Here is a 19,485-nt window from a genome sequence, read left to right on the forward strand (position 1 = left end):
CCCTTTGTCACTTTTACTTTTTTATTATTATTATTTTTTGTTTTTTACTTTTAATATATTAAGAGTTTTTTTTAATATTAATTATTTATTTTTTAATTATATTTTAAGATTTAAAATATGACGAGTAAATATAACAACAACACTAATAACGTGAAATTCCATCCCAAAAAATGATGAGTAAAAATAACCGATACAAAAATATTACTTTGCCGGAAGACCACATTGTCTTTGTCGAAGACTTGGAAATATATAGTAATAGTATTTTAGACTTGGAACAACATTAGGCGAGAAAAATGAGAAGCTACAAAGAAATAGGCTTCTTTGAATGCTGAACCACATACAGTACAAGAATGGGCAACTTCTTGTTCTTGAAATAAATACTTTGAAATTTCTCTCAAGAACAAGAATTTTCCATCTTTGGCTTTCTGTGCTGGTGAGTTTCATTCATCTCTTTATCTATTTTTTTTTTTTTAAAAAAAGATTTGCTTAAAACCCCAAAAGCCTCAATCTTTCTGCATGACAATTCTTTTGAGAAAGTTTTTATTTTTGGGTTGATTGGAATGGAAATTTTGGTTTTGCCTTATCAAATCTTTAAAAAGGTATGAGCTTTTTGACAAATAAAGCTTTTGATTCATAGGTGTTATCATATTGCTTTTAACTTTTGCTAAAGTTAGTTCCCTTTTTGTATATATTTCCCCTGAATCTTTTATTGTACAATGTTTCAACCGAAAGTAAGAGTCCGTTTGGGTGAGCTTATTTAGAATTTTGAAGTGTTTAAAGTTATTTTTATAAATAAGTAGTTGAGTGTTTCGATAAAAATGTTTAGATGAGGAAAATGATGTGAATTTTAGGTTTAAAAAAATAAAAAAGATAGTTTGAAAATATAGTTAAAATATAAATGATAAAAAAGCACATCCAAACGGGTTCTACTTTTACATGTTTTCCTGTGGATATCTCATCTTTTATTTCTTTATCTTTTTTGTTACTACTATGCTTCTTTTCCACCCTTTTCTGTTTTGTATGGTGGCAAATATGTTTTCTTGATGAATAACGAATCAGTTTTTGTTTGTTTGTTTGTGTGTGTGCAGAAAGAAAGTCAGGGAATGCAGATTCAGGGGATATAAAAACATAAAGGATGAATCTTTTATGGTTTAACATGGATATTGAAAAAAATATGTCTTCAGAATCTTGGTTAACATCACTTTCTTGTTCTGCATCCACATTACAATCTGATTCAGCAGTGGTTAAGTGGCTAAGATTCATTTTCCTCTCTCCATGTCCTCAGAGGACTTTGTTATCTTCCATTGATGTGTTGCTTTTGCTTACTTTCATGATGTTTGCAGTACAAAAGTTGTACTCAAAGTTGAGGTCTAATGACCATGCTAACTCTGGCATTGACAAACCCTTCATTGCACACAACAGGGTTACTGTAAGAACCAATCTTTGGTTTAAGCTGTCTTTGATTTTGTCAGCTATTTTAGGCATATCTTCTATAGTTTTATGCATTTTGGTTCTTGGGGGAAGTTCTCAGTCGCTTTGGAAGGTCATAGATGGAGTGTATTGGCTGTTTCAAGCGATTACACATGTTGTGATCACTGTACTAATAGCTCATGAGAAAAGATTTCGAGCTGTTTCCCATCCGTTGTCCCTGCGTGTTTTCTGGATTGTAAACTTTATAGTTATGAGTTTGTTCTTTGGTTGTGGGGTTACAAGGCTGGTCTCATTTAAGGAAATTGATCCTAATTTAAGAATGGATGATATAAGTTCATTAGTTGCATTTCCTATTTCTGTTGTTCTCTTCATTGTTGCCATCAAAGGTTCGACCGGAGTTGCTGTAATTAGTGATTCTGAAACTCACATAGGGGATGAAATCAATGGGTATCAACCCCTTGTGGATAAATCCAGTGTTACTGGTTTTGCTTCAGCCTCTCTAGTATCAAAAGCTTTTTGGATTTGGATGAATCCTTTACTGCAAAAAGGTTACAAGTCACCTCTCAAGATTGATGGAGTTCCTTCGCTTTCTCCACATCATAGAGCAGAAATAATGTCTCAACTTTTCGAAAGGAATTGGCCTAAACCTGAAGAGAACGCGAAGCATCCTGTCCGAACAACATTGCTGCGTTGCTTCTGGAAGGAAGTTGCTTTTACTGCCACCCTTGCAGTAATTAGGGTCTGTGTGATGTATGTAGGGCCAACACTCATAAATAGGTTTGTCGATTACACAGCAGGAAAGCGGACATCTCCTTATGAAGGATACTACCTCATAGGAACTCTCTTAATAGCCAAATTTGTGGAAGTTCTGACCTCTCATCAGTTCAATTTTAATTCCCAGAAGCTTGGAATGCTCATAAGATCCACACTTATCACTTCTTTGTATAGGAAGGGCTTAAGGTTGTCATGCTCAGCTCGGCAGGCTCATGGTGTTGGACAGATTGTAAATTATATGGCTGTGGATGCTCAGCAGCTGTCTGACATGATGCTACAGTTACATTCCATTTGGCTCATGCCACTGCAAGTTTCTGTGGCTTTAGCCATCCTTTATACCAGCCTTGGTGCGTCAACTGTTGTAACACTAGTGGGACTTGCAGCAGTCATGGTATTTGTGGTGTTTGGAACTAAAAGAAACAACAGGTTTCAAAGTAACATCATGAAGAATCGTGATTCCAGAATGAAGGCAACAAATGAGATGCTTAATTATATGCGCGTTATAAAGTTCCAGGCATGGGAAGAACATTTTAACAAGAGAATTCAATCCTTCCGTGAATCAGAGTACACATGGTTGTCCAATTTCTTGTACTCAATAGCTGGTAATATTATCGTCTTGTGGAGCGCGCCTCTTCTAGTGGCTACACTCACTTTTGGAAGTGCACTTTTGTTGGGAATTCCACTTGATGCAGGGACAGTGTTCACTGCAACTGCTCTCTTCAAGATGTTGCAAGAACCAATCAGGGCCTTCCCTCAATCCATGATCTCACTTTCACAAGCAATGATATCTCTTGAAAGATTAGACAAATATATGATCAGTAAGGAGTTAGTGGATAAATCAGTGGAAAGACTGGAAGGTTGTGGGAGTACAATTGCTATGAAGGTGAAAGATGGAACTTTTGGTTGGGATGATGATAACAGTGAACAAGCGCTGAAAGATATAAATTTTGAGATTAGAAAGGGAGACCTTGCAGCTGTAGTAGGGACAGTTGGATCGGGAAAGTCCTCCCTTCTCGCATCAGTACTTGGTGAGATGCACAAGTTATCGGGTCAGGTATGGATCTCATCCTCAAAGCATATTCTCCTGTTTGATTGATTAATACAAATGTAAACAGGCTGCAAATTACCTTTTGCTTCTTGTTGTTATCTGCATAGTCTCTTCTGTGTTATTAAAAGATAATGTAGACAAATGTGTAAGTGCAAGTCTTAAATGAAGAACAATTATGATCAAACTAGTACCTATCAAATATATTTTCTTATAGGTGAACTGCTGCATTCTCATTGGTGTATCGTTTGATCTCCACTGAATCAGCACTATTACTGGCCAAACAGTGTCAGAGTAATGTGCTTCCTTTTGCACCAAATCTAAATAGTCCTTGCTTCTAATGAATTTCAAACATTAAATGTGAACACCTAAAGCAAGATCTAAAAAACAAATATATCATTTGTGTCGCATTAGCTGATTTGTTACTTTACACTTCATAGTTACATATTTTGCTTGGTTGTTCATCTTCTGGATTAACAATCCTGAATGCAAGCACAGCCAATGCTGATCAATTAGTTCGTATTGTCCTCTGCTTGTCCACTCTGGTGCCTCACCGAAACTATGTGGGAGATTCATACTTAATCTACATGAACTAATTCACTTGTTTCTTAAACAAGGGAATCAATCCTTAAATATATAATCATCTGCTAACTTGCTGTTGCCAACCCCTTGTTCGACAGGTCACAGTTTGTGGTTCAACTGCCTATGTTGCACAGACATCATGGATTCAGAACGGCACGATAGAAGAAAACATCCTGTTTGGTATGCCAATGAACAGAGACAGGTACAAGGAAGTAATCCGGGTCTGTTGCTTGGAGAAGGACTTGGAAATGATGGAGTTTGGAGACCAGACTGAAATAGGAGAGCGTGGCATTAATCTTAGTGGTGGACAGAAGCAGCGAATTCAGCTTGCAAGAGCTGTTTATCAGGACTGTGATATTTATTTACTTGATGATGTCTTCAGTGCAGTTGATGCTCACACTGGCTCTGAAATCTTCAAGGTTAGAACTCTTCAATGATATACCTCTTGGCGATTTAAGTTAAAATGGAAATTACACTGTTCCATTCTGCGAATTATATGGACTACCAGAGGAAAACGGAACCCTGCTATTTATGTATTTTGGAGACTAGTTTCCTCAGTAAACAAACCTCATTTTCCTAGGAGGAAGATGTGAAAGTGGCAATCTATAAACCCAAAAAGTACAACTGAAAAGACTATTTTTAAGTTTGGCACGCTTGATCTATTAACTCGTGGTACTTACTGTCCACATTATTTTAGGGACCAAAGAATACCGTTTCCTTCTATGTTACTCTTTAATATGTATCGAAGGAGGTAACATCATGATTCTTGTTATCCGTGAAGTTGACAATTCCTATATGCTATTTGAATACTTTGACTCTTTGACTTGGTGTCTATGTATTTTCAACCATCACATTTCGAAGCTCCTACTTGTTTTCTCTTATAATGTCCATCTGAAAATTTCATTCTCTTTTGCAGGAATGTGTGAGGGGAATTCTTAAAGATAAAACCATTTTGCTTGTCACACACCAAGTGGACTTCTTGCATAATGTTGAGCTGATCCTTGTAAGTTTTGGAGTGTAGTTCTCATCTTCCTAAACCTCTTCGGAACCAAGTGTCAAGAGTAGTGTATGTTTGGTTTCTATAAAATCTGAACTTTGTGAACTACTTTTTTCTTTCTTGAAGGTCATGCGAGATGGGAGGATTGTGCAATCTGGCAAGTATAATGAGATACTGGAAGCTGGAATGGATTTTAAAGCGCTAGTAGCTGCGCATGAGACCTCTTTAGAACTTGTTGATGTGGAAACCAATAATGAGAGCAACGCTCCCCTCGAAGTATCAAAATCTTTTGGAGGATTATCTAAACACGGGGAAGGAAATGGTGAGGATAACTCTCAACAGTCTACATCTGATAGGGGTAACTCAAAACTTATAAAAGAAGAAGAAAGAGAAACTGGAAAAGTCAGTCTTCGGGTGTACAAGCAATATATTACTGAAGCTTTTGGATGGTGGGGCGTGGTGCTAGTTTTGTTGTTTTCTTTCTTGTGGCAAGGTTCTCTAATGGCAAGTGATTATTGGCTGGCATATGAAACTTCAGCAGATCGTGCCATGTCCTTCAATCCTTCTTTGTTCATTGAAATATATGGTATTATTGCAGTTGTTTCTGCTTTGTTGATAGTGGTAAGGATGTATTTTGTGACGCTCATGGGGCTTAAGACTGCCCAAATATTTTTCGGACAGATTCTTCACAGCATACTGCACGCTCCTATGTCCTTTTTTGACACAACACCTTCTGGAAGAATTCTGAGTCGGGTAACTTTCTGAAAGCAAGTTTGTGCATTTGCATGTAATGTTCAAAGTTTGTTGTTTAGATGATCTAATGAAGACAAGTATCCATTGCATGTTTTACTGATGTCATATTTTTGAATAGAAATTTATTTACTGATGTTGAGATGTTTTGGTTATTTTTGCAGGCATCTAATGATCAGACCAACATTGATGTATTCCTCCCGTTCTTTATGAATTTGACTTTGGCCATGTTTGTCACGCTGTTTGGCATCATTATCATCACATGCCAATATTCTTGGCCAACCACACTACTTTTAATTCCTCTGGGTTGGCTAAATGTCTGGTACCGGGTACGAGCATTCTTTATAACAGCTGTCCTTTTCTCTCTTTTTTTTTTCATGTTTGAACTCAAATCTAAATTAACCTTCTTTAAAGGCAATTAGTTCTCTGAGCATTTTGGCTGAAAGTAATGTGGACTAAAAGGGAAGCTTCTTTATTTGTTCTGTCCAGCTAAAACTTTTTACTTAAAAATGTGGTTAACTACACATCTCAGTGTCTCCTAATTTTTTTTAATTATTTGCAACTCTGATCAAAAGATGTGGGCGGGTGTGCTTTTTCTTGATGACTAGATACTAAGCTCACATCTAACATTGGTTGCAACTAGAATTTTCTACTTTTTATTCACAATTAAAAGCTTTGGGCAGATAGAAGACATAATATGTGTTAAAGAAAATCAATTGGGGCACATTGATATGACATATTTGGTATCTTTGAAGACTAGTAATTATGTAGACTATAATCGAAATAACAGTAAATTCATTTCTGGTTTACAGGGATATTATCTTGCAACATCTCGTGAATTGACTCGGCTTGACTCAATTACAAAAGCACCTGTTATTCATCATTTCTCTGAAAGCATCTCAGGTGTTATGACTATACGTTGCTTTAGGAAGCAGGAGATGTTTAGTCAAGAAAACATTAACCGTGTGAACGCCAATCTGCGAATGGATTTCCACAACAATGGATCCAATGAGTGGTTGGGCTTCCGACTGGAACTGCTTGGAAGCTTGCTTCTCTGTATTTCTGCAATGTTCATGATTGTCTTACCTAGCAGCATCATCAAGCCAGGTATAACACCTGTCCAAGGGTAATTCATGGATTATCATGAATTCTAGATTTGATAATCCTTTTGTATTTAGATCTACCTCCTCTACCGATAAAGGAAATGGGTATGAGGAAAGAGAATACCCATTGAGCATAGTCTTTCTATTAATAATTTGCTTGCTAATAACTTGTTTCAAGTTAAAATCTGACTTCTACCTTTGGGCAATTGAGAATCAGATTCTGTCAGCAAAAGTTAAACATACCTGCTTCATCTCATCTATAACTATAGAAAATGTAACTATTACCTCATCTATGGGCATCACTTGTCTTGAAAAACTATATCTAGAGATCTTTTCCTTCTTGTGTGAAATAATGCATATACATTAAGAGAACACGAAGTTGCTGAATGATATAGTAGATAAATCCAAGTGCTGTACCTTTAAATAATTCTACGGTGAGATTGAATATAGTGGTCATATTATTTTTTCAATCTTAGCGATCAGGATATTCCATACAAATAGACAAACATTTAGTCATGCATTCAGCTGCACTACAAAAGTTATCAACCAAGAGTACAAGAAACTTCTAATTTGGACAAGGCAGGCCAGTGGATCAACATGATTCTAGCTTCTTCAATTCTTTCCTTCAGTTTTTTGTTGTACTTATCTCCGTGTTCTATTCTATAGCTGAACTAAACTAATATTCTTTTTTTTGGGGGGCAGAAAACGTTGGCTTATCGCTATCATATGGTTTGTCCCTAAACAGTGTGCTATTCTGGTCCGTCTTTGTGAGTTGCTTCGTCGAAAACAAAATGGTTTCTGTTGAAAGATTAAAACAGTTCTCATGCATACCATCAGAAGCAGAGTGGAGAAAAATGGATTTTGTCCCGCCTTCAGATTGGCCGAGCCGTGGCAACGTTGAGGTTGAAGACTTGCAGGTAGTTATTCCAACTGATATTCGCTTGCCTACAGATTCTTAAATTTCAAATATGTTAACATTGAATCTCTGTATTGTTTATTCTACTGGTGAACAGGTCAGATATCGTCCAAACACTCCTCTAGTGCTTAAAGGAATTACTCTCAACATTAGAGGGGGAGAGAAGATTGGTGTTGTTGGTCGTACTGGGGGTGGAAAATCAACACTAATTCAAGTTTTCTTCCGTTTGGTGGAGCCTGCAGCTGGAAGAATAGTCATTGACGGCATTGACATATCCAGGCTCGGGCTTCATGATCTTAGATCTCGCTTTGGAATCATTCCCCAAGAACCAGTTCTTTTTGAAGGAACTGTGAGAAGCAACATTGACCCCATTGGACAATATTCAGATGATGAAATTTGGAAGGTAATTTAACTTGCTGTGTAAAATAGTTTACAAACTACCTAAAAGATAACGCAAAATTAGCCAAAGCATGTCTAGACTGCTGAGACGTTTTTGGACTATAATTATGTAAGAGCAACATACTATTTGTTAATGAGAAAATAGCAAATACTCCAGACATTATTTTGTTATCTTCCAGGAATTCATCTAACATGAAATCTCGTTCATTGTAGAGCCTCGATCGCTGCCAACTGAAAGATGTGGTGTCTTCAAAACCCGAAAAACTTGACTCACCTGGTAACTTTTCCTCCTCTGCCATCCTTGTGATTCTCTGCGGAATTACGCAACCAACTTTGATGCTCATCAAATATATGTATTACTGATATGTGAATACTGTTTATTGGTAAATCATAGTTGTTGATAATGGAGATAACTGGAGTGTCGGGCAGAGGCAGCTTCTTTGCTTGGGAAGAGTGATGCTAAAACACAGCAGACTTCTATTTATGGACGAGGCAACCGCCAGTGTTGATTCACAGACCGATGCTGTGATTCAGAAAATCATCCGCGAGGACTTCACCGCCTGTACTATAATCAGCATTGCCCACAGAATACCAACAGTCATGGACTGTGATAGAGTTCTTGTTGTAGATGCAGGTTCGAATTTCTCTCCTCTTACTTTGTACCTTATTTTGAATCTGGTAAATGATTATTCATCTTTATGTGATGAACATTTCAAATCAAGCATAGTCAGTACTTCTGTGAGATTTTTTACCTACTCTTTTCCTGGTAGTAAATGCCTAGAAGTTTTTGGCCTATTTGTTTTGAGTTTTCCCTTTGCTTAATTTTGTGAATTTCATACAACCTCAAACTAGAGGCTTATGGTATACTGCCTAATTCTTTTTTCCATAAGCAGCATTTTACGCTGATTGTCTCCTTCACGCCCCCCTAACACCACCCACCACCCCATCACTCCCCAATCCCCTACCTCTCCTCCCCCCTTAAACCCCATCCCCCCCCCTCGTATTGTCCTAGATTATATGAATACTCTTGAGACAATTTCCTTTTTTTGTGGAATGTGAGAAATATTTGTCCTACCAATGAAGAGAAATTAATGCTGCATCTTCATGACTTGTATGGAAAAACTAATGCTTCCGGAGATATGCATTTTTAGACACAGTATATTCTAACAATTGTGATGGTTAAAAGTCTAAGTGAGAGATTTTTGGGATATATACTATCAACCATGAGACCATTTTTTGCTTACTTACCAAACACCACGTATTTTCTAAGAAATAATTTTCGTGGAAAACATTTACCGTCATAACAAGCACGGTCTAATGTAATTTAGCCTACTATAGCCAATTATCTGTCTTTTATAATTTTCGTGGAAAACATTTACCGTCATAACAAGCACGGTCTAATGTAATTTAGCCTACTATAGCCAATTATCTGTCTTTCTTTTTTCCAGGTTACTAGTTTCACTTATTATGAGTAGTTACGTGTAATTACCTTTTAAGCGACTTAATAGTGGAAAGTTTCTTTGGCGTTTTCTGCGTATAGAGCTTAAATTCTTTTCTTAACCCCAAACACCTCATTTTTTCATGCAGGAATAGCAAAAGAGTTTGACAAACCATCTCATTTGCTGGAAAGGTCTTCACTTTTTGGGGCTTTGGTTCAAGAATATGCTAACAGATCATCTGAGCTCTAACCACATCATTCTGGCTTTCTTGGTTTTTGCTTAATTTGTAAAATACCTATCCAAATATTTACACTAGATTTTCAAATAGTATCATCTCCTACTAGTCTCTTAAGTAGATTTTGCTGTGTTGGAACAATATTGGCATTAAAACAATTGTAATTTCTCTTTCAATTAATAAAAAACAAGAAGGCTATTTTATATAGGGTGATATTTCATCCTCTTCCAATCAATCTGTTCTAGCTTGTGTGTTTTTCTTAGTAGGCGTTTGGCTATAGATCCAAAAGAGTTTCACTTTATTTGGAATTTATGAAGTTGGAGTTGAAGATGAAGCTGTGTTTAGTTATACTTTTTGCAAAGTATTTTGAAATAATGTTCATGTTTGAATATATTTAAATACAGCTTCAAAGTGAAAAGTGAGGTGGAAAACAATTAATAAACGTTCAAATTTAGGAGAAGTTTTACGCGTGTTCTCAAGCGCCTTTTACGTGAATAAATTAATTACTTAAATATGTCATATTTTTTAGATTATGCTCATTAGCTCTAATAAGTCGTAAAACCTCAAAAGTTTGTTTCAATTGAGGCTGAAATATATAATTAAAGGAGATGATATATTGCATATGGTTAACATATCGACATAATTGTGTTATTAAAACGCTCTATAAGTTCAGATGCTCAATTGGAACAAACTGTAATTTAAAATGTAAATAAATTTTATTGATAAATTTAAGGGAGTTGTCGCTATTCTTCGAGTGCACATTGCGTAAATTTGATGTAAACCACATTAGGTAAATTTGATGTGATGAGCTCGATTGAAAAGACCTTGACAAGAAAAACTAATCCTTGACTTTTCTTATAGAGTATCATTTGTTGCATCAACTCAGCCATCCTTACGGGTGTCAAAATAAAAGGAACTAATGGTCAAAACACACTTAAAATATCTAGTTTTTTTGAGTAATATAATCTAAATTATACCTAAACTATGAGATACTAACACTATGTTTGGATGATGGTTTCCCATTGTTTCATAATGTACGGTACTGTATGGTATGGTATGGTACTGTACAGTACAAGTACAATACTATATTTGGACAGACCGTATGATTTACTATTGTTTAATGATAATTTTGTTGTTGTATCATAATTGATAAATTTAAGAAAATGCCCTTAATTATTATAAATATCAATCACAATATTTTCTAAGGCTAACTTCTCCGATAGGAAATAAGAATTAGGATCGTAAAAGAGAATAAGAAATCTGAAGAGAAACTAGCAAAAGCGTTGATTCCATTGGAGATAACGAGCACAATTGAAGAGAAAATTTCAATTTGAAATCCCCAGAAGCTTTAAAAATTATTGCGGAGGAGAATGAGCAATACGACAGTGAAAACAACAGATATATTATGACAACGTTTAATAAAGAATAAAAGATAAATTAAAATTATTTAAAGTTAAGTAAGGATATAATTGAAAAAAAGAAGAAGTAAACAATGGGATACCACCAAATTGGTGGTTTCAAAAAGTGAGGGTTTTCATAGTTGCAAACCCATAAAACCAAATCATATCATGCCGTGTAATTAAAGAAATAATCAAAACAAACGTGGTTCTCTTACTAACAATAGCATACCACGAAAAACCACCATTCAAACAAGCTCTAAAAATTTTCTACATGAACTATTATTAATTATTTATCAAAACACACTTTTAACTGTCACACACCTAATATAGTTAATATATGGAACTCGAAAAAATTGAAATACCTTATCTCTATTTTTTTAACCATTCCCTCAAGTAAAAAAAACATATAAATTAGAGGTGTCCAAAGTCCAAACTAACAGAAGGGTTTATCAAGCACAATCCCCTTAAACCCTAGCACCTTTTTGGCACAGAGATGGGTGGTTCACGGCGAAAGTACAAGAGATCAAGGACAAAAGTGAGGGTTGGTCTGCCGAAGAAGAACCCTAATGTATTCAAACCGGCGTTTTCTCTTCCACCGAAGCTCCGGTCACTGGTCAACTCTCATTGGGATGACAAGGGAAGTGTAATCGACAATTACAAGTCATTCGGCGTCGTTTCAAACCCTAACTTGCTTGGTGTTCGTTGCCGTACCTCTCATATGATTGAAATGGACTCTCTTCAGGTCCCGCCGCCGCAGAAGCCGGCACCAACCTCTGATGATGATGCCGATGCGTTTGAGGATCTGGACGATTCTGGCAGTGAGGTTGAGGAAGACGGTGAGTTCGTTTTTTACAATACTTTTAGTTGCTGTTACTGTAAGAAATCAATTGTTTAATCAACTATGCCGCCTTAATCTCAAACTTCATATCCATTTTGCTCCATTCGTTCATTAATATCATTGCTAAAAAATCAGTCTTTTGAGGGAAATTGATGGTTTACTATAACTAGAGGATCTAACAATGTTGAACAAGTCTCTAACAACGCAGTGGGGACCTAATGTAAGTGTAACAGCAATTAAGCATTAATCCCAGCTGGTTGGTGTTGCTGTTTTGCGTATTCTGGAAAAACTGTGGTGAGCTAAAATTTCTATGATGCAACTCGATGTGATTAGACTGGGATGTCATAATGCCAATGTTGTTTGATATATTTTAAATGCATAAATTTGACACTATTTATTGATGTATGAAGAGGTCTGATAAGATATACTATCTTAGTACTGATGAAAACCTCTTTAGCTTGGTGGTTGAGTTCGTTGGAGCGTTTCTGAGCTGTGGGTTACCGTAGTGGATGGGTATATTAGATTATGAAACGCATATGTTTTGTACCTTTTTGCTTCAACTTCATAGCTTGCATCAGAAGAAAGAAAAATACTAGAGTGCTTTTCTTCTGCCAAAGAAAAATACTATTAGGTCCTTTTTTCCTCCTCTCTTTGGAAGATATCATTTTTGGAGTCTTCTGCTATGGAACCTTACATTGTATCTTGAATGTTTCAAATGATAGTGGGAACTTCCATGCGTGAGTAGTATTCTTTTACTAATTATCTGTGACGTCAATTAGAAATTAAAAGCGCTATGCACAATTTTGCGTCATGGAGAAGAAGCTGCCAATTGGGTTCATAAGGATTTCATCTATGGATAGCGGGAGAGAGGGGGAATTGCAAGAGGCTGCACATGGAAATGCCAGTTAAATAGACTTTAAGGATGAATAACAAATTAGTTTTGCAGAATTAAGATAATGTCTAGATTCCTGTTTTACTCTTCCAACTGCATACAGGCATGATGAATGATGTAGTGATTAGTGGGTGAAGCATTACCTGTTATATTTATTATATAGCAGTGAAGACAATTTAAGTTTTATAAGAGCCTGATTCTTGTGTTTCCGTTTATCATATCATTCGTACTCCATAATATTAAACCGTGATACTTTTGATTTTTGAACTATAGATCTTAAGTCCGCACTTGGGAAGAAACGAAGGGATGGAAAAAGTGCTCCTCTGCAACCATTGACTACCATACAACGAGTATATATTAGCAGGCTTGTTGAGGAGTATGGAGATGATTATCAGGTAATAATGGGGGATTTGCAAAATCATTTAGCATGTATTTGCTCTGTCATAATACTCACTGGAGACTCTTTTTTCCCTCTCTGCAGAGCATGTTCATGGACACAAAGCTCAATAAGATGCAGCATTCTGTAGCAACATTAGAGAAACTCTGCAAAAGATATCACATGTACAAGGATAAAAATCCATTACTTGTTGGCACTTGAAGACAATCCTGGATAATTCACATGACAATATCAATACTAGCTAGATCCAGGACTCGGTAGGGTCACTCATTCATCAAGGTTGATCTGGTGGCTTTCCTTTTTTCTTTTCTCTTCGCTTTTTGGCTTGTAAGTTTTGAATGGAAGAGCAGGCGGTTGATGTGCTTGTTGGCCAATCTTTGCACATTAGAGTTCTTGTATTAGGCTGCATTTACAGAAGTGATGGAAATGAAGAGAGCCCAGATGCAGTATTTAAGCTTATTTTCCCTTTCTCTGTTGTTGAATCTTGTGGTTTCATTTTAAAATGAGATAGATATCGGATGGTATCTGTATTATTATTTATAATACTACTCTCTTTTTCATTACATTTATTAAGGGTGAAAGTTGGGATTAATAATTATATCTTGATTTTCTTAAAATGGCAATTACTATGGACCTGTTATAAAATAAACTAATTTAGCAAAATAAGAAGGAGATAGTAGGAGGAAGAAAAAGGAGCAGAAGAGTAATGTTTCGTATCTGTGTTTTTTCTCACATTGCACAAGAAAGAGGCTATATTTATAGCCATAAAATGAGTAAAAACTAAGCAGGCAATTTGCCCACTTTAAGTGGGCCCCACTTGAAAAATAACATCCATAATATAAAATTCTCCCTTGAATGTCTATATAAAAGAAAAATTCTATTGAAAGAATAAATATATATATATAGTTATTTTTAATATCCATAGATGTTGCGTCTCGTTAAAATCTTACTAGGAAAAAATTCAGTGGGAAAAAATCTACTGAAGGAAAAAGAGTACACACATCTGGTAATACGTTTTGAGTGCTGCCTCATTAAAAACCTTACCAGAAAAATTCAGTGGGACAAAATCTTGGTTAAGGAAAAAAGAGTACAACGCGTACTTTACTCCCCCTGATGAAAACTTTATTTGATATTTTGGAGACGACGCATTCCCATCTTATATCTTAGTTTTTCAAAAGTTGATGTTAGTAATGCCTTTGTGAATAAATCTGTAAGATTATCACTTGAACGAACTTGTTGTACATCAATATCACTATTCTTCTGAAGATCATGTGTGAAGAATAATTTTGGTGAAATATGTTTCGTTCTGTCTCCTTTTATGAAGTCACCTTTCAATTGATCTATACATGCAACATTGTCTTCGAATATAACTGTGGGTACTTTGACATTATTTTCCAGGCTGCATCTTTCTTTGATGAACTGTATCATCGATCTCAACCACACACATTCTCTACTTGCTTCATGAATTGCTATCATTTCAGCATGATTTGAAGAAGTAACAACAATAGACTGCTTTGTAGATCGCCATGATACAACAGTTCCTCCGTGTGTAAATAGATAGCCGATTTGAGATCGAGCTTTATGTGGGTCTGATAAATAATCTGCATCTGCATGACCAATAAGCTATGCACAACCTTTGTTAGTATAAAACAAACCCATATCAATAGTACCTTTTAGGTATCGCAAAATATGTTTGATACCATTTCAATGCCTTCGCGTTGGGAATGAACTATATCTTGCCAGCAAATTAACAGAAAATGTTATATCAGGCCTGATTGCATTAGTAAGGTACATAAGTGCACCAATAGCACTAAGATATGATACTTCAGAACCAAGAAGTTCTTCATCCTCTTCTGAAGGTCGAAATGGATCTTTTTTCACTTCAAGTGATCGAATAACCATTGGAGTACTTAATGGATGTGCTTTGTCCATGTAAAATCGTTTTAAATTTTTTTTAGTATATGCAGATTGGTGGACAAAGACTCCGTCTACTAAATGTTCAATTTGCAGACCTAGACAAAGTTTTGTCTTTCCAAGATCTTTCATCTCAAATTCTTTCTTTAGATACTTAATCGCCTTTTGGACCTCTTTAGGGATTCCAATGAAATTTATGTCATCAACATAAATGACGAGTATAACAAACTCTGATTTCATTTTCTTAATAAAATACATGGACAAATGACATCATTTATATAACCTTCATTTATCAAGTACTCACTAAGGCGATTATACCACATGCGCCCTGATTGTTTCAGACCATATAATGATCTTTGCAATTTCATTGAGTACATCTCCCGAGGTTTAGTACATGTTTCAGGCAATTTTAATCCTTCTGCGATTTTCATGTAAATTTCATTATCAAGTGAACCATAAAGGTAAGCTATAACTACATCCATTAGATGTATTTCAAGATTTTTATATACAGCTAGACTAATGAGATATCGAAATGTTACTCCATCCATAAAAATTGAATATATTTCTTCATAGTTGGCCCCGGGTCTTTGAGAGAATCCTTGTACAACAAGGCGTGCCTTGCATCTTATAATTTCATTTCTTTCATTTCGTTTTCGCTCAAAACCCCATTTATATCCAACTGGTTTTACACCTTCAGGGGTTTGGACTACATGTCCAAAAACCTCACATTTAGCAAGTGAGTCTAATTTTGATTGAATTGCCTTTTTCCATTCTGGCCAATCACATCTACGTTGACATTCTTCGACGGATTTAGGCTCAAGACTTTCACTATCTTACATGAGGTTAAGTGCAACATTATATGCAAAAATATTATCCACTGTAATTTTTGATCGATCTAAATTTATCTCATCACCGGTAGAACTTATTGAAAGTTCTTTATTCACTTGAGTCTCGGGTTCACTGATTTCTTCAGGAATATAAGGATTGCTCAAATCTTGACCTTCTTTAGGAGGTTCTTGTGTAGTATCATCTTTATTATTCCTCACACTTATTTTTCTAGGATTTTATCCTTTCAACCCAATGGTCTACCACACTTCAGGCGTGTTTGGGATTCAGAAGCTATGATACTAGTAGATGGTTCTTTTGGGACATCAATTTGGATAGACACATTCACTGCAGGGATATGTGACTTAGTTATCCGTTTTAAATCAGTAAATGCATCTGACATTTGATTTGCTATTTTTTGTAAGTGGATGATCTTGTGGACCTCCTGCTCACATGTGTGGGTACGTGGATCAAAATAAGATAGTGATAAAATTTTTCATGCAATTTCTCTTGCGGGTTCCTTTATCTCTCCTCCTAATGGCAAAAAAGTTATTTCATCAAATCGACAATCTGCAAATCGAGCAGTGAATAAGTCTCCAGTCAACGGTTCAAGGTATCGAATTATGGAGGGTTAGTCAAATCCAACATAGATGCCCAACCTTTGTTGAGGCCCCATCTTTATACGTTGTGGTGGTGCTACAGGCACGTATACCGCACAATCAAAAATTCGTAGATGGGCTATATTTGGCTCATAATCAAATATTAATTGTGACGAAGAGTATTTATTATAATGTATCGGTCTGAGATGAAGAAATGCTCCTGCATGTAAGATAGCAAGACTCCAAACAGTAATTGACAATTTTATTTTTATAAATAGAGATATGGCTATCAATTGTAGGCGTTTAATAAATGACTCTGCAAGGCCATTTTGAGTATGAACATAAGCAACAGGATGTTTAATTTTTATCTCAATTGATAAGCAATAATCATCAAAAGCTTGGGATGTAAATTCTTCTACATTATCAAGGCGAGTAGCCTTAATTGGATAATCTGGAAATTGCACCCTTAATCTTATTATTTGTGCAAACAACTTCGCAAATGCCAGGTTGCGAGATGATAAGAGGCACACATGGGACCATCTAGATGATGCATCTATTTGGACCATAAAATATCTAAACAATCCACTGGTGGATGAATATGTCCACATATATCTCCATGTATACGCTCTAAAAAGTTAGGAGATTCGATGCCAACCTTCAGGGTCGATGGTTTGAAAATTAATTTGCCTTGATAACAAGAAACACATGAAAATTCATCAGTCGTAAGAATCTTCTGGCTCTTTAACGGATGTCCAGTTGAATTTTCAAGGATTCGTCTCATCTTTATTAATCCAGGATGATCTATTTGATCATGCCATAGCACAAATATATTTAGATCAGTACTGGTTTACGATCATATGTGCTTCAATTGCACCAATTTTTGCATAATATAGGCCAGACAACAAAGTTGGTAATTTTTTCAAAATATATTTCTGGCCTGAGACACTCTTGGTTATACCAAGATATTCAGTATTCATTTCATTTAGTGTCTCAACATGATATCCATTTCTGCGGATATCTTTAAAACTTAACAAGTTTCTTGGGGATTTAGAAGAGAATGGTGCATCTTCTATAACAATTTTTGTCCCCTTAGGCAGAAATATATTAGCTCTTCTGAAGCCTTCAATCATTTTTGAATTATAAAAAATTGTAGTAACATTTGCTTTTCTTTTAAGCAAGTTGAAAAAATATTTCTCGTCTTTAAAAATAGCATGAGTTGTTCCACTATCAATTGCACAAATATCCTCGTGATTGATCATTGATCCAAATAAAATTTGAGGCATATCCATATTTTTCTTCAAAAAGAAATAAAGTAAATATTATAATTAATACACGGCTCACAAATTTTATTTATTTATATGGAGTAGAAATATCATTTAGTACACATAAATAAAAAGAAAATTATTTAAATATTATTAGGCTTATCAATATTCATATTGTCTTCTAGAAAATTAAAGAAATCAGCTACATCCAGATGCATAAGCTCAATATTATCTTTAGAGATAAAGTTTGTCTCTGGATTATTTTCTGTCCATCTTCAATGATGTCTGATATAGCTGAACTAGACGTTTTGATAACTGGCAAGTCCGTGACCAGTGCCCCATAGCTCCACATCTATAACATATACTTTCTAAATTTTTCTTTCATAAAGGTTCTGGCTTACTGTCGATCATTTCTCGGTGCCAACCGAGCATCATGATTATAATTTTTTCTTCGATCATAACCACGACCATGACTGGGGCCATGACCTCTTTTTCGTTGATTATAATTTGCCTGATTCACTTCAGGGAGTGGCAAAGAACCAACGGGCCAACTATCATGATTTTTCATTAATAGTTCATTATGACGTTCAGCAATCAAAATGTGAGAAAGTAATTCAGAATATTTCTTAAAACTCTTTTCGCGATATTGCTGCTGCAGGAACATATTTGCGGGTGGGAATGTGGAGTATATTTTTTCAAGTTTATCTTTCTTAGTGATTTTTTCTCCGCATAAATTTAACAGAGCTATAATTCTAAACAAGGCAGAATTATATTCGGTTATATTTTTAAAATCCATTAATCTCAAATTTAGTCAATCATGATGTGCCTGTGGAAGGATAACCAACTTCAGGTGGTCATATCTTTCTTTAAGATTCTTCCACAGTTTAAGGGAATCATTTAATGTAAGGTACTGTAATTTTAATCACTCGTCAAGATGTTGGCGGAAAAATATCATGGCTTTGATACGGTCTTGACTAGATGCCGTATTGTTATCTTTGATGGTGTCTGCCAGACCCATCAATTCTAGATGTATTTCGGCATCTAGTGCCCATGATGAGCAGTCTTTTTCAGATATGTCAAGAGCGACAAATTCAAGTTTAGAAATATTAGACATTTTTAAAAAACAAAATTCTTACCCATTTTTTTTACCTTTTTAAAAATATAGCTTAAAGCGATGGAGGTTCGTGTTGATAACGTGTTATAAAATAAACTAACTTAGCGAAATAAAAAGGATCAATAGGAGGAAGAAAAAAGAGCAGAAGAGTAATGTTTCGTATCTATATTGTTTTCTCACATTGCACAGGAAAGAGTCTATATTTATAGTCATAAAATGAGTAAAAATCAAGTGGACAACTTGTCCACTTTTAAGTGAAGCCCACTTGGAAAATAACATCCATAATATAAAAGGACCAATTATTTTTAGGTAAAATTACCCTTTTACACATATTCCCCTAATATATTTACTTTTATTCCCATATACACCAAAAAATTTCCAAATTCCCTCCTTTTCCTTTCTCTCTCTATACTTCTCTGATACATCTGCCTATTCCTTTATTCTTGCCCTAATTTGCTCTAGTTAATTTGTTACTCTTCAATTGTTAATCAATTTCAAGGTTCCAAATAAGGTATATTTCAATCTTTCCTTATATGGAATTTTATTTCATCCTCATTCAATCTGATTTCTCCT

The 19,485-nt window shown here is 35.4% G+C and overlaps 2 protein-coding genes across 2 annotated transcripts; both read left to right on the forward strand.

Annotated features, from left to right (window-relative positions):
- Positions 1-260: 260 nt before the first annotated feature.
- Positions 261-9,884, forward strand: LOC129882932 (ABC transporter C family member 4). Its single transcript, XM_055957440.1, has 12 exons — positions 261-433; positions 1,089-3,259; positions 3,931-4,251; positions 4,749-4,835; positions 4,956-5,582; positions 5,744-5,908; positions 6,392-6,686; positions 7,385-7,599; positions 7,696-8,001; positions 8,211-8,274; positions 8,392-8,631; positions 9,585-9,884. Exons 2-12 carry the CDS (start codon positions 1,136-1,138, stop codon positions 9,683-9,685), a joined length of 4,545 nt encoding a protein of 1,514 aa, XP_055813415.1. The 5' UTR covers positions 261-433; positions 1,089-1,135; the 3' UTR covers positions 9,686-9,884.
- A 1,589-nt stretch (positions 9,885-11,473) lies between these two features.
- LOC129882934 (uncharacterized) lies at positions 11,474-13,761 on the forward strand. The gene is made up of 3 exons (XM_055957441.1): positions 11,474-11,907; positions 13,075-13,196; positions 13,283-13,761. Exons 1-3 carry the CDS (start codon positions 11,565-11,567, stop codon positions 13,397-13,399), a joined length of 582 nt encoding a protein of 193 aa, XP_055813416.1. The 5' UTR covers positions 11,474-11,564; the 3' UTR covers positions 13,400-13,761.
- The last annotated feature ends 5,724 nt before the right edge of the window (positions 13,762-19,485 follow it).

Source organism: Solanum dulcamara, chromosome 3 (assembly GCF_947179165.1).
Source record: "Solanum dulcamara chromosome 3, daSolDulc1.2, whole genome shotgun sequence".
In the NCBI taxonomy this organism is placed as follows: Eukaryota; Viridiplantae; Streptophyta; class Magnoliopsida; order Solanales; family Solanaceae; genus Solanum; species Solanum dulcamara.

What these genes read in the sequence shown, in the direction of transcription:
- LOC129882934 (XM_055957441.1), top strand. Translation starts at nt 11,565, where the DNA reads ATGGGTGGTTCACGGCGAAAGTACAAGAGATCAAGGACAAAAGTGAGG. An exon ending in CAGTGAGGTTGAGGAAGACG is followed by an intron (nt 11,908 to 13,074) that starts GTGAGTTCGTTT and finishes TTTGAACTATAG; the next exon opens with ATCTTAAGTCCGCACTTGGG. An exon ending in AGTATGGAGATGATTATCAG is followed by an intron (nt 13,197 to 13,282) that starts GTAATAATGGGG and finishes CCCTCTCTGCAG; the next exon opens with AGCATGTTCATGGACACAAA.
- LOC129882932 (XM_055957440.1), top strand. Translation starts at nt 1,136, where the DNA reads ATGAATCTTTTATGGTTTAACATGGATATTGAAAAAAATATGTCTTCA. An exon ending in GGCTAAATGTCTGGTACCGG is followed by an intron (nt 5,909 to 6,391) that starts GTACGAGCATTC and finishes TCTGGTTTACAG; the next exon opens with GGATATTATCTTGCAACATC. An exon ending in CGAAAAACTTGACTCACCTG is followed by an intron (nt 8,275 to 8,391) that starts GTAACTTTTCCT and finishes GGTAAATCATAG; the next exon opens with TTGTTGATAATGGAGATAAC.